Source organism: Ixodes scapularis, unplaced genomic scaffold, assembly GCF_016920785.2.
Source record: "Ixodes scapularis isolate PalLabHiFi unplaced genomic scaffold, ASM1692078v2 PGA_scaffold13__105_contigs__length_92229423, whole genome shotgun sequence".
Taxonomy (NCBI): domain Eukaryota; kingdom Metazoa; phylum Arthropoda; class Arachnida; order Ixodida; family Ixodidae; genus Ixodes; species Ixodes scapularis.
Genome location: NW_024609839.1, coordinates 45,457,162 through 45,472,343, shown reverse-complemented (window position 1 = coordinate 45,472,343; position 15,182 = coordinate 45,457,162). Strand labels below are relative to the sequence as shown.

At 48.9% G+C, this 15,182-nt stretch overlaps 2 protein-coding genes across 2 annotated transcripts in view; one reads left to right on the top strand and one right to left on the bottom strand.

Annotated features, from left to right (window-relative positions):
• The window catches only part of LOC8042867 (acetylcholinesterase), a 309,154-nt gene that overhangs the window by 61,870 nt on the left and 232,102 nt on the right, over window positions 1–15,182 (top strand). The window lies entirely within an intron of this gene.
• Window positions 1–15,182, bottom strand: part of LOC8042865 (gamma-aminobutyric acid type B receptor subunit 2) — a 115,271-nt gene that overhangs the window by 12,891 nt on the left and 87,198 nt on the right. Inside the window, exons 13-15 of the mRNA XM_042289620.1 lie at window positions 12,760–12,882; window positions 5,333–5,671; window positions 1,211–1,369 (exon numbers count right to left, since the gene is read on the bottom strand). Coding sequence (XP_042145554.1) covers window positions 1,211–1,369; window positions 5,333–5,671; window positions 12,760–12,882 — 621 coding nt within the window. The remainder of the gene's footprint in view (window positions 1–1,210; window positions 1,370–5,332; window positions 5,672–12,759; window positions 12,883–15,182) is intronic.

Below are 15,182 nucleotides of genomic sequence, written 5' to 3'. Positions count from 1 at the left end.
TCCTTCGTCCAAGCACGTCGAAACGGGGAGCCAGCAGCGCACCTTCGATGCGTTCAAAACGTCGCCGTCGACGGTACTGTTGCGTCGTCAACTGTCAAGAACCAGGAATGAACGTCTACAGACCCCCATCGAAGCCGTGCGAAGTCGAGCGGAGGGAACGATACTAGCCGCCCAGCAGACTGAGTAAGCGAGAATTGTTTTTCTCTTCCTCTAGGTTATCCTGTTAGGGTATCGGCCACTCGATCAAGCGGCCGTGGCATGCATCGAAACGTGCGTCATGCGAATTTTACGAACATCCGAGTGAACTCCCTCGAGCACGCGCGCACACCAACGCACCACAGAGGGAAGCAAGCATGTCTAGAGTGCCTTCATACACACGCGCGCTTTTGCTTTGCTGAGACAGACAGACATGTAGGCACCCTAAGCATGTCCTGAAGGCAGAGCCCCTAGTGCTGATTTTATGTTGCGTGAAGCTTACATCGCAGATGTACAAGAAAATCTGCAAGAGCTCAAAAGGCAGCGTGTAGTCCTTTGTTTTTCTCCTGCCCCAGGTGGTCGGCTAGCAGACGCACAAGCGTGCGGGCTTTCGCCTATCCGCTCTAGCCGAGCAAGCCAATCGGGGTAAACTTCTCTGCAAATAAAGATAATTATTAATATATTATTATTATCATTATTACTACTGTAGTAGAAGTAAGAATGATGTGCTCGGCTGTTCGACGTTCGATCGCTTGCGTCAGCTTTCGTGCATTTTCAAGGTTAATCATCAGCTGATAGCCTTGGCTGTACGGGGGGACTGCAGTTTTGGGAGTTTTCGCTTACAAGGCGCGTTGGCGTATCTCGCAATGCTCACCTCAAGCTCGACATCATAAGAAGCTCGCTCTTTTTTTTCTTTTTTGCGAGTGACGGCATGCCGACACCAAATTTGCGGCTTCTTGTACGGCGTAGACGTAGCTTGCATCGCCGAGTTTATTTTCTTTGCGAAGTATTGAGGAACAAAAGAAGCTTTTCACGTTAGAAATTGGCTCGATTCCGTGCCGTAAGGCAATCGCAAGGGAGAAATTCATGCCTCTGGCTAACGTTTTCACGCGGGAAAAATTTCAAATGGGCAGGTTTGTACCGCCCAATACCGATAAATAAATCGTAGGGGGCGCTGCCAGCCGGTTTTTTCTCGCACCGCCTCCTGGGCAAAGCAGGAGGCCAATGGACTTGCCTCGTTCACTTCTCTAGCGTACGCCCTGCTCTGGACCTCCGTACGGTAGAAGAGCTCCCGCCTTTCGTCGATGGCGAACCTCCTGGTGTTGAACTCCACCCGAACGCCGGAAGACGCCACCACAGCGTCTGCGTCCGCGTTGTTCATGATGGCGTGGATCTGAAACCGCGAGTGCACCGGAGGTGATCGCATCGGTATCTCATGGTTAAAAGAAATGCAAACAGCGGAGCAACGACCGAACGACACCTAGGTTACTCCATAGCGGCAGATGGGGGCAGTGTTTAAAGGGATACTGATCCGAAATTTGGAGCTCGCAAAACAAGGCTGGAGCGATAGGCAGGACGCTGCAAAACCCAAAAACATCACTCATACAGCGAGATTCCAACGGATGGCTGTAGTTGTGAAAAAAGAAGTGCGCGATTGAACACGATCGACGATGTCGACGAGACATGTGACGTCACGATCCTCATTCCCTCTCCTTTTCGCTTCGTCCCCCCGAGCAGGTGAATTGAAGCGAAGAGGAGAGAAGCTAAGCCACTTTCCTTCCTTCTCGACAGTTACAGAAGGATTGGGGTGTTATAGTCCTCTCTTGATTGCGTCCTGCTTTCTAAAAAAATACGGCCATCCGTTTGAGATATTAGGGACCTTTAGCAAACCGTTACCGTGCTTTGCGTACCGCACTACCGGAGCCTTTGAAGCATGCTTTTAAGCGCGCGCCCGGGTGGTACCGTGACCGCGGGGCGCACGCTTAAAAGCATGCTTCAAAGGCTCCAGTAGTGCTGTACGCGGAGCACGTCAACGGTTCGTTAAAGGTCCTTAATGATATATGACTGTCGTCTTGGAGTTCGTAGCGTCCCGCTGAACGCTTCTGCGGCCGTATTTCGCAAAATCAAGCACAGATCATGATTTGATTAATCAAGATCATCAGACTTAAATGATTTAAGGCAAATTTATTTTATTTAAATCAAATTTATCTGAATAAAAGCAGATTCATTTGATTTAAATCGGTGAAGCTAGAAAATAGTGATTCTTTAACACTATATGTATTGTTAAACACGAAAGATTGATTTATCAGTTCGTCCAATCACTGAACATAATGCGCAAGAAAGAGGCATTTCAAATTTAAACTTGTGCGGAGAAACGTAGGATACGATACGATACGAGAGGATACGAGAGCGTTCGAGGAAGTCATAATGCCGAGCTCTGGTTGGACTGTTTAGTGGGTAGACCTGAAGCTAGCTGCCTTTGACTCGCCGGCGTCCGGCGTTTGGCTCTGGCATCCGAATGCGCTCGACCAGTGCTGTGGCATAGCCTCCTCTATACGGACAAAGACTGGCAGATTGCCACGCGAAGCGGCCGCCGAAATGGAAAAGGTGGAGCGGCAGACAACGGATGAGAGGAGAGCCACGTGACAGGCGCCCCGTTACGGCGAGACGCCGAAACACACTTCTCCCGAGCGAACAAGTGTGTTTTGGGTCCTCGCCGCTGCAAAAGTTGTGCGCTGACGTCCAGGTTCACCGAGAAATGCCCTGGGCTACCAGATCCTCGCGCTCCAAATCTGCGACCGGGCACTCTATGGCTCCGTCGTCGAACTGCCAGGCTTTGTGAGTACAGAGGAGGCTATGGCAGTGGAGACAAAGGCATGCAGCTTGCTTTAGGCCTACGCAGTAGTTCTAACCTGAGCTCGGCGTTCTGTAGTCCCGGCGCCCTCTCGTCTCCTCCTCTCCCTCAGTTTCTCGGTGCATAGGACGTTATTTTTTCCCCCCATTTGCATTATATTTTGGTTGTAATAGAACATAGCGTAATGGACGGACCCGCGAAGGGTACGGTCTCAGGAAAGTGTCTCCTTTTGTTTGTGTTCAGCCTGCCATAAATCTTTCTTGCTTGATGATACTTTTCTTTAAATACAAAACATAGGCACATAAAGAGAAGCAAATGATAGACAAACGATAAATGAAAATGTATTTTGGAGATTATTTTGGCGGGCAAGGTTTGATTTAAATCGTAGTAAAACCGGTGTGATTTACATCACGATTTAAATCGTATTGATTTTTATTCTCTACCCTGGTCTAAAGAAAGATATCGGTTCATATTTTTTTTTATTAATGTCGACGAATGTTATCTTCGTTATTCACCGCCAATGGCGCTGCCTTTACGCTGTACTCTTGAGTGGCCAGCTGGGAGACTGACGTCGCTCGTTCGTATGAATTCCTGGCTTCGCGGCCACTGATCGGACAGACGCGGGAGCTGAGTATTGTATTGACATATTATGCATAGTCATTCGATTGAAGCCATTCAAATTCCGTTCAGAAGTGGCGTCTACTGATCCACTGGCACCGTGGCTTGTGTGCTATGGATGCAATTATTATGTTGCAATGCGGAGCGAAAGCTTGTCTGCTTCTTGCACAGGGGGTGCGATGATGTCAGAACGCCGAGCTCTTATTGGCTCATTAAAGAAGAATAGCGGGTAGAACTCAAGGCATCTAGTATTGAGGTCTATACCCACTATCCTTTCAATGAAGGCCAATTAGAACTCGGCGTCGTTATGACGTCACTGCAACTCCTGTGCCAGAAGCAGACGATGTGCTCTCCGCATAGACCGCTTTCGAAAATCCCGTGCCGATTATTAGAAGGTCGAAACCACTGCACGATGGAGGAACGATTGCATCGAGGAACGAGCAAGTCATTCCATGAGATAGCGAACGTCGAAACGCGGCCAACACTACGAGCCGACGAGCCGATCAAACAGCGTCGAAAGTGCAACGTCACTGCGCTTATCGCTTTTTTCTGTGGGTGTTTACTTTTCTCAGTGTTCCGTGACGTTGAGGTTTTAGTCCGGCATTGTGCAGGGATTCTACGGCTGCCAACAGAGGGCAATATTTCTAAAGGGGTCTATAACAAGACAACCTTCTTCGTTGATTGAAACATAATTCACATTTCGAAGTAGCTCCGCACTCTAGGCTACAATGCGCAATTTCAAATACTCTCGTTTCCACGCGATCACGGACGACCCTAGTGTCGTGTTAACTCGGAAGATAATGCCACAGCGCAAAACGCCGATAATAATCTCGCCGGAGAAACAGTAGCAAGTTCTGCTAGGAGGTTCCGCAGGCTGAGGATGGCGTGCGCTTCGCTGTTCGTACTAATTTCGACCTCAGCTGTACCTAAAGGAATCTGGGGCTCCAACCTTTCCGCAAAGCACCTAGGCGCATCAATCGTTGCAGTCTACGGTGGTGATCGAATGACGGGCCAAATTGCTAGGCAATCGTGCTGCGTACTTGAAATGTTCTAGCATCAGGTGACGGGACGTTATATTTCCCGCTAAATTTAGCGGGGAAACCGAATTGTTGTGTAGGCCTGTGACGTCCCATAATGCATCACTGCACGCATTGCATTATGGGACGTCACAGGTCACGACTCAACGAAATTCGGAGCATCTAGCCAAAAAAAGTTTCACGTTAAAAAAATATATAATAAAGAGTCTGCGCTGTGACAAAGAGCACGCCCAGTGTTACAACACAGACTTTGTCTTCAGCCTCGTCATTGGTCGAGCTCCCTGATTGGCGGGCAAAGCGCACATTCTTCGGGTGCCGCTTTTGCGACGGCCTTTATGGTAACAATAAGACAGCCTTCATTTGCATTTCTTTGAGATTTTTAATCTCAATGAATGAGCTTGTAGAATACACATCGTTCCGCTATTTCACGCACTGCAAGCACTGTATAGGGATCACGAGGCATCGTATACGCATGGTTCATGCTAAAAGGCATTCATGGCGAAGGCTGAGTCACGAAGCACAAAGCAAGCAAGTTTTTTTCTCAGACAGCCACATAGCATGCACGACGTCTTGGTAGCAAAAAATAACGACGCTTATGAAGTATCTTGCGGATTCTCGAGTAAAAAGTTACGGGGATTGTGGTACGGCACTGAGATTCGTGCAGAGCTTCCATATACTCCACAGTGGTGGCGCTGCTGTCGGCACTGCGCATACGTCTCACGTGAACCTGGTTTCTGTTCACGTGTAGTGCCTCGACGGAGAAACGCGTTTGTAAACCGCGTAAGGGTGTATATTAAGGCTACAGTGCTCTATCGCTTTAAAACTGCATGTTGTTTCTTTGGCATACCTTGGGCAAGAAGAGCAGGCACAGGGTGGTGGTGGTCGAGACGAAGATGAGCGTGCCCACGAGCGCGAAGGTGAGCGTGTAGCGCTCCGCCGAGATGACGTTGGCCAGCGCCACGACAAGCGCCGACGTGATCACGGCGTTGTACACGCTCAGGCCGATGTACTGCGAGTCGTTCAGGGCCGGGATCTGGACGTTGCGCGTCTCCCAGGCCATGTAGCAGCCGACCACGAGCAGCAGGCCTTTGTAGATGTACAGGGCGCCCAGCCACTTGACCATGTGCTCAGAGTAGCATTGCTCCCGCTGGGGAAGGTACACCACGTCCCGCTCCGCCTTGGAGATCTGGACGTGGAACGTGGACACCATATTGACGTGAACCCGGGGTTTAGGCCACGAACCACTCCAGCTATTTTCAGACCTCTGTCCATTAGAACTACGCTTTTGATTGTAAGTGGATTCCACTTATAAACGAGGAGGCAGTTTTTTTCATGTAAGCTGGGGCATGGTGCTCCTGCGTCTTACACCGTGCCCACAGGTCGACGAGTCATCTGCCGGCGCCGCTTAAAACCATAGTGAGAGAGAAAGAGAGAGAGAGAGTGAAAGCGAACCAACTACTTTACTAGGGGGAAGACATTGCACTCCTCTCAAATACAATAGCTTCGGCGCGGACAGGTTTTCTGGGCTTGGCGAGAGCCATCTATCGTCGGGGAGCTCTCGGCTATCGGGCAGTAAATGATGATATTGATGATGGTTGTTCTGCATACCAAATTCATTGTTGTGGAAATGTGCGAGACACGTGCCGCGCGCCGCTTCTAAGAATATTATGGCGTCTAAATTTCTAGCTCAGTGGTGTGCAAAATACTTCGCTGCGCTGTGCCGCCATGATCTTCCCAAGGGTTGCACGTTGCACCTGCCTCGTGCATCGACGCACCTTGCGCTACTTTTGAAACATGAAGGGGCTTTAGGTGGAATCGGAGACGACACCGCCGCGGCCGCCGCGAACATCCACGTGCACTTGCGCGTGGACTGACGCGGATCTCCCCTCCGTCAGAGATGTATTTGGCGCTGTAGGCGTTCTGTCTAATGCAAATGAGCAGAGTGGAATGTATTCCCCCTAGTAAAGTATCAGAGCGAACTTTATCGGCACGTCGCGAGGAGCGGGCTGTCCTCACCTGAAGAGTATTATCTTACACCGTGAGCTGGGGTTACACTGCTTATACGCTATACAAAAGACAGTCTGCATACAGAGTTGAACGTGATTCACCGCGAAATTCATGCTTCGATCAAAAGCCGCATGGCAATAAGTTCAAGGAGAAAGCTTGGCACGCGGTATTCGGATCACAGATATTACGGTGACTCGTGCTTGCAGATTGCCTTTTGTATGATGGTGTGAGCATTCTGACCCCGGATTTAAAGTCGATGCCATACTTACTGGACACGTTTTTTCAGTGAGAGCGTTATTTCAGTCCAACTTGGTAGAAAATGGTACGTTTTCCTTTACTTGGAGTCAGACTTGGCAAGTAATCCGTTACTTTTTAGAGTAATTTTGTAATTGCCACGTAATTTTTTTAAGTAATTTGTAATGTAATTTCGTTGCAAAATATTGGATTACTTTAACTACTCGTTACTTCTTAAAATATGAGCATAATGCAGTAACTGGAGCATTTCGAGCAGAACATTCAGCATAAAGGGAGCAAGTTCAACAACATAGAAAACATCAGGAAGGGGAGAATATAGCCAAAAAGAAAACACGATTTTTTTGAATGACCGCTCACCAGAACCACCAAAAAAACCGGCAAGGCATGTACAAATACACGAAAGACAAAGTTCAATTAAGACAACGCCAAGTAGGCTCTCCGTCGCCTTCCATCGTGTTTTTCTTCTTCGCCCGGGCAGGGAAAGCTCTTCGTGTTTATTTGGTTTTATCTTTTACACCGTTTCACCCTTTCCAACTTCTTCGACGTCTCCCGCCACCAGCACAGACATCAAACGCGGGCCCGTACCCTCTAAATTTGCGGGTTCACAACTCGCGTAACAGACGATGTAACCTCGCGCGAGGGAATCAAATTCTCTTTGTCTGTGATCAGCGCTAATGAATTCTAGCACGCTCTTGAGGCACGGATGAAAAGCGCCCAGCGCGAGGCTAAGAGCATGATCTTCGAGGTTAAGAACGATACTTCTTTTGGTTTTCTTGTCTGGGTACAGTGGTTGAGCCCACTCATCACTTTACAGTCAAATGTCAACATAAAGGGGGGAGGGGGGGGAGGGGTTAGGCCACCTAAGAAGTGCTGACAGAGAGAGCGAGAGGGAGACAGCGCGCGTAAAAATGGTGTGATCCTCTATTGTTTTGTGGAACCGATGGCCACCGCTTCTCTCGGTCTCTATGCCATCCCCTCCCTTGGCCTCTACGAATATTAGTATGAAAGTGAGAACCGATGAACGATAGTATGAAAGTGAGAACCCCTAACCGCCACTTTTTTCTGACTGATCGAGTTTTCGGTCACGAAGTGTCCTTCGTCTCCATGGCCATCTCTTTATGAGATGTTCAAAATTCAGGGCATTATGGCGAACGGAAACTTAGAGTTTCAGTGCAAACTTTGCTTGCCACGGAACATATTGTCATCAGCAAGAACAACAAGCTCTAATCTACGGAAACACATGAAGGTAAGCTGGGACACCTGAATTCTGCATTGACCATATACAATGTAACGTTAGAACCAAGTTTTCCTTTTCTTGTGAATAACAGGCGAAACACCCGAGTCAAAAGGGAGCTTTCGTAGATCGCTTCTTTAGCTGAATCTCGTATCGGAGGTAGATGCTGCTACTGAGCATGCGCACCGCGAGCTCTGTCTGCGCAATTCCAGGGATCATTTCCGGAGGCCGTAAGCTAGCGGGATGGCGGGTGTGGTTGCAGCTTTCGGTGCCCTGTCAGCTTACAGGTGAACGGAATGCACCTACACTGTGTCTCTTAAACACAGTATTTTATTTTTACAAGGACTATCAAAATTCGGGCGTATGAGAAAAGTAGTGTTGCGTAACATTTTTAAACAATATCAAAATGGTTCCTATAGTTTTCTAGATAAGTGTACGGAAAAAGTAACGTAAAAGTAATTAGTAACGTAACGAGTAAAGTAATCCGTTACTTTTTACTTTTCAGCGAAAGTAATTTGTAACGGTGATCCATTACATTTGAGGCTTGTTAATTTGTAATTGTAATCTATTACATTTTTCAAGTAACGAGCAGAAGTCTGCTTGGAGTCTACAACGTCTAAAAATAAAACCATCTCACATTTTTTGTTTAACTCTCTACAGGGCGGTCCAAACCCAACAGCAATGCGCTTTGTGGCGGGTGCGGGACCGGAGCACGGATATTTTTTCGAGTGGTGTCACCCGTGACGTAAACTTCGGGTTCCACTGGGCGAAAGTAACGCGGGTCTAAAATATTTCAACTTTCAGCGGCCCGCAGCGCACGAACCGGAGCGGGAGGCGCTCCTCGCTTATCGGGTATCTTATACACAAGGAGAAAGCGAAGCCAAGGAGCAGTCGCTTTTGTTGTATTCCTCAAAGGCCCTCAAAAATCCCACAAAAGGGGGATTTATTTTTCCCATACAGCCCGTGGGTGGCGTCTACAGCCCCTGCACGTTTTTAATGCGAAAACATTAACTGGGTCCCATGGAGCGAGCGACGTCATCAGTTCGAAGCGCGGAAACGGCACCTAGTTTCCCTGATCTGAAAGGTCCCATTGGCTGGCGCGCGGCGACAAGGCTCCCATGGGCCGCTGCGCGCGTCAGTTTCAACGACCGCCGCCAGATGGCGCTGCGTGTCCATGCCGCCAGACTGGTGCTGAACGGCGAGCAAGCACAGGTACAGGAGTCGTACAAATACCTGGGAGTTGTACTGACCAACAAGCCGGAGTACTTGTCCGATCATTACACCCACCTCCGACAGGCAGCCGTGCGAGGTACGAATGTGCTCCGAAAACGTAATCTTTGGAGTTGCAATCGTTTTCTGGTGACTCGCGAACTCTGGAAGGCGGTTGTGGTGCCTGGACTAACCTTCGCAAACGCGGTTCTTTGTGTCCCTGGCACAGTGCGGGAAGTAATGGAACGTCGTCAACGAGAGGTCGGGAGACAGGCTCTGGGCTGTCACGGAATGGTGGCCACCGAAGCGGTCCAGGGAGATCTTGGGTGGTCGTCGTTTGAGGCCAGGGAGGCGACCAGTAAGATAACCTACGACAGTCGTCTCCGTCTCATGGACCGCGGCCGGTGGGCCAAGAGACTCTTCGTCTACACATATCTCACGGGGATGCAGACTGGCTGGAGGAAGCGGCTGTATCAGTTAGAGAAGAAATACGGCTTCTTTTCAACCCCTGTAACTATCACATCAAACAGGAAGTGGGAAATGGAGATTCGAAACAGGGTGAGAAAGGAGGAGGCAGCTCGGGGGCCAGAAACGGCGAAGTCCAAGTCGACGCTATATATGTACCATCGATATAAGCACAACATTTCGGCAGAGACTAGGCTATACGACAACAGCCTGGGCAGCCGGCTCCTCTTTGAGTCACGCGCAGGAGGGCTGCGAACGCAGATGTATCGCCGTCGCTTCGACCAGACGGTGGGATCTGCAGCATGCCGTGTGTGTGGTCAGGCGGATGAGACAATTGAACACCTTGTGCTGTCGTGCACCGGTCTGCAACCAGTTCAACCGGCGGAGTGTGGACAGGCAACCCGGGAGCTCGCACTGGCAGAGGCACTGGGCTTCGGGTCTGCTTCCAGCTCAGTGGCAGACTCTGCGGGTGGAACTAACGGCAACAACAACACCGACGCTACACCGAGAACCAACGGAGGGTGGCGTGAGCAGGTGGAAGCCACGAAGCGAAGGCTAGAGAACTGGTGGATGCTAGTTCACCAACGGGGATAACCAAATCCCCACTGGCTAGGTCCCAAACTCTACGGGACCGCCCAATTCAAAAGGGAACAGCCGCAAACCATCATCATCATCATCATCAGCCAGCGCGCTGATAAAACTAGCCGCCGCAACCTTATGCCACTACGGCCCCCGCGCCGGTTAAAACGAACACGTTTGTGCGCGTTCGGAGGCTTCTGCTCGTTTCGCCGCCGACCAACCTGCCCTCACCTCCATCATCCACATCGTCGGCGGTGCTTCTGCCACAACTCGAAAACATTGCTCGCGCCACAAAACTCCGCAAATCACTCCGCGGCGTTTCATTGGACATTCATGCTTTCGCATTCACAACTTATTAGAAGTGCTTAGGTGTCTTCCGGCTTTCTTTTTTTTCCCCTTCCCCGTTGCGGCCAGCGTAATGAACTTGAATGAACCATCGCACTTGAACTATCTCCGTTGTTTGTGACATCACATGCATTAATTGTTCGCCTGGAAAACCGCCGACACGTCACTTCAGCGGCCGCTCCGTTCGTCGGTGTGTCGTCCATACATAACCGCGCGCACTTTCGAGCAGCAATGGGCCTCGAAAGTCTTAAAGAATAGCCGTGTTCCCTGTCGATGTCAATGCTCCTGTGCTCCATTTAACTTTGTGTGACCGCAGCCGACACTAAAGTACGATGGAGGAGAAAAACAAACAGCGCCAAAAATGTATCGCCTCGGCGTTTATCGCCCTTGTGCTTCTGCTACAACGACTGAACCAATCGCGTACAATAAATGCGCTGCGATCCTGCGCTTTCTTATATGCACGAATAATTTAATCGGACGTTAAGCGAAATTGTGAAATAAAATATTTCCGATTGCAGAGCACCACTTTAGTCTCAGGAAGGAGATCAGGTCAAATAATCGTGGAAAGGGCTCTAGGCGCTAATATTTACCATGGGTGTTTTCGGTCGTCGTGACTTTGTAGCAAACCATAAACGTCAGAGTAATATATAGACTTCTATTTATAAAAGCTGCAATTTTTTCAATTACGTCGTCTTCACGCACGGCAAGTAACATTCGTATAATATTTCCAATCGAAGCTACAGCGCATCGGCGCAGCAAACTCCAGTGCCCAGCCGACTGTCGCTTTTCCGCTCACTATGCGGAGCGCAAGTTGGTCCGGTTCTTGCCCAGGGGTTGCGATAATTTTAGAGCGCCGAGCTCTTATTGGCTGATTGAGAAAAAAATAGTGGATAATCCTCAAGGCGCCAAGCATTGACGTCTATCCACTATCCTTCTAATCAAAGCCAATAAAAATTCGGCGTCGTTCTGACGCCACCGAAGCCCCCTGCGCAAGAACGAGACGACTTGCTTTCCGCATAGCCTAGCTACAGTGATGTCACGGGGCGGGTGCGCAACCTTTAGTTTCTAGAAGGTGTTGGACTCTCGTGAACAATCAACGACTTTTTGTTGTAGTGTTACTGCATTTGAAATGCTTCCCTCTTAGTATACTGATATAAACATGATGTGCATAGACACACAATAGAACCCTTGGTAACTGTATTTGCCGCCCAGAAGCTAATACATCAATCACATTCATTGGGCGCTTGACCCTTTGCAAAAAAGATTCAAGGAGGTGTATAACAAATGCACGCCGCCTGCTTTGTTGGTTATGAATAGGGTTCCGTGTTTTCGGATAAATCTGAAAAATACTCTCCGGTAAATTTTTTATCAAATCGGATTTATCCGAAAACCTCCGAATTTCGAGGTCCCAATGACAAAATAAACAGCAAGAAAGATGGAGCTTTAGAACCAAAAATCTGTAAAAGCACAACGTCAGTTGGTCTCGAGGAGACCAACTGAGCTTGTTTCCTTTGAAATCTAGAACTACCGACAAGAGGGGTTTGCCTTTTTAGCACGTCGAGGTTCGTTCGGGACAACGGGTGATGGTACACAGACCTTAATTATTTTGTTTTTAATTTTTTTTTTTTTTACATTTTATGCAGTAAAATAAATTTGGAATTTTAAAGAATTGAGAACCTAACAAAAATAAATTCCGATAAACCCCGAATCCACAGCGAAAAATAAACTCCGAAAAACACCCTCCAAATTTCGCGAGAAATTAACTCTGAAAACGCGAAATTCTAGTTATGAAGGTGACCTGCCCTGTGGCGTAATCAGGGTGTAATCAGGGGGGAGGCTTGTGGGGCTTCAGCCTTCCTGGCTACGGCCTCCCAATCTCCCCACGGAAGCCTCGCCTCCCCTCCCCTCCCCCCCCCCCCCCCCACCGAAATTCACATGCATTTTGCCCCCCCCCCCCCCCCCCCCTTTTCCCCTCTCTGGACCCCAAGTCATAGACATCCCAGCCACCTCAGCCCTCGAAAAAACTTTCTGGCTACGTCCTTAGTATTTCCCCTTTCGCCAGACTTTTTTTTTTCTCTCTCCGTTGGTTACCATGCGCTGACGGACATGAAAAGTGGGAAGAATTCGCTCAGAAATGCTGTCGCATTTAAAACGGCAGCGTAGATGAGGTTTGTGCTTACCTGCATAGTCAGGTTCCTCAGCGTCCGTTCCATCGGGTCGAAGATGACCCAGAGGGTGACGATGGCGCAGTCGATGACGACGAGCAGACAGACCAGCGCGATCAGCTGCTGATCTTGCAGAAGCTGGCGAGAGAAACAAAAACAGGCAAGTGTATCAAGAGCTCGGTTGACGCGCTCGATCGGTGCCGTAGCGTCCTCGTCGCAACGCCGTTAAAGATCGACGACGTGGCGAGGTTTACACCTCGACGATCGCCTCCGTGTGTCGGCCTATTTGATCCCCGTGCTTCCCGACGCGAAAAACCTCAGACGGCACTCCTGCTACCGCACGCTTGGTGTCGTCGAAAGTGCGAGGGACCGCGAGGGAACTGGGAGGGACACAGGGAGGACGGCGTCCATTCGCCCGGAAAAGCGCTCCGTATTCCCCGTCGGCGTTCTCTCGGTTGACGGGATCTGACGGTATCGGCACTTTCAGTTTGACTGAAGCTTATGTGCGGGCGGGACGTCATCGATCGCAATACGACGATACTCGTGCGAACATGTCGGTTATGCTCGAGTCCCATTAGAGCGACAAACACGAACAACCGACCCCGACGCAATGCTACTGTCGTGGATGATATAAAAAAGCCGACGCGAGCGCGTTTCTATCAAGGCCTTCAGGGCTATCTAACGGAAGAAAGCTGAGCTATCATCGAGGCTATCGTGTGTACGAGTGGCATTTCAGCGGCTCTTCGATTTTGGTCGTTACTCTCCACTTTGTTAGCGGTAAATGATTGTTGCGTCAACACCGATTTCAAAGCTGATAATTTTGATCAGGCATGCGTGCCTAATAAAATAATATTAAACAAAATACTTATTGTTTTTGTTTTTTCTTTACTCGCAAACTTATCAAAGGCTTGAAAACTGATCGCTCAACTTGCCAACCCGGCGGTTTTAGCCGTGCTTGAGTTTGCTTTCTTCTTTTTTTTTTTTTTGGAGCGCTTTTACAATCGGTGCTGATATCGGAATTAATTCATCAACAGCCGATCAAGCGTGGAGTGAGTGACGACAACACTGAACAGCCGCTGAAGCTTGAATAAAGGTTGCGATTTCTTCTTATAGATATCGCCGCAGGCCTTATAAGCCACGCGCTCCCCCTGGGCCTTTCTATATTATCCGCGACGTACCTTCGGCAGGCTTACAGTCTCTCGGTGCTCGTGAAGTAAAAACGAGTGATTGCAAGCCTGCCAAAGGTAGTACTGGTAGTACTTCCATGTGCATGCTGCACGTGTTTGAGGCATAGCCTCCTCTATTGGCGACGTGCGCGATCGAAAGCGTCGCTGTAGTCGGCCTTCCACGATTGGCCGAATGCTGACTATGACATCAGCAAGGGATTTATCATCGACGGAAATAAGAGGAATGTAAGAACTTTATTCTTGACGGTTTTGGCAGTGTTGCTTTGAGAGCGCTATGATTTCAAGCTTCCACCATGCTAATTACAAACACCGTCGAACTTGTTGTTCGCAAGGTAATGACGTCACGAAAGGGAACCATAGGAGGGCGCCACTAAAACATCTCGCCGCTAATACTTACAAAACCTCGCAGATCGCCCATAGAGAAATATAGTACTACGTAAAGAGTGACCACTCAAGCCGTTTCGCGGCTCAGGAGTTAGGGACTCTACTAGGCGCAACAGTGCCCCTCATTCTGAACATTTGTCAGATATATAATATTAATAAATAACTTCGTTGTATAGAGTAAATTTTTAAAATTATCCTGAACTTTGAAAACTTTCAAAGACGACTTCAACGGCTGTGGCTACGGCTGTGGCGCGACGGTTGGCTTCGGAGTCGTGGACTCCACGGAGGGCGGATACTTCGGCTGCTTGGTCTGTGTCTCTTGCCTCGTTCTGTCGGTTGAGTTGGTCCCGTCTCGTGCGGGTTTCTAGTCATCCTTCCGTTGAGGTGAAAGTGAGACGTATTGTTCAACCCGTATTTTGTGTGTTGTTATTGTGGGGTTTGGAGTGTATTTCTTTGCAAGTGGCGTAGTACGCCGATCCATGGTACCCGCTTTTTCTACTTTGAACTGTTTGGAACTGGCGAGTGGTACAACGGTTTCAAATTGAAGATATGCGTGATTTCAGACATCTGGCTGCCGCCATGGCTCCGTTTGTCTCCTCAAGGTCGTTTAATTGCAAGTCTGCCAAAGTTAGGTTTACACGCTTACGCGCATTGGACGCTAACTTGCCGAAATCGCGATATTACTGTGCGGTATGCAAGTAAGGGTGCTAGGTTGTTACAGTTTGCGTATGTTAACTTCGAATGTACCGTTGTACTTCCTTGCATCACGACCCTACAATGCTAACTAGGCCACAGTTTACGGTCGCAAGAATAAATATTTTTCCAAAAAGTTTAGAAAGTATAGGTACCAGTTTTTGTAATTTTACG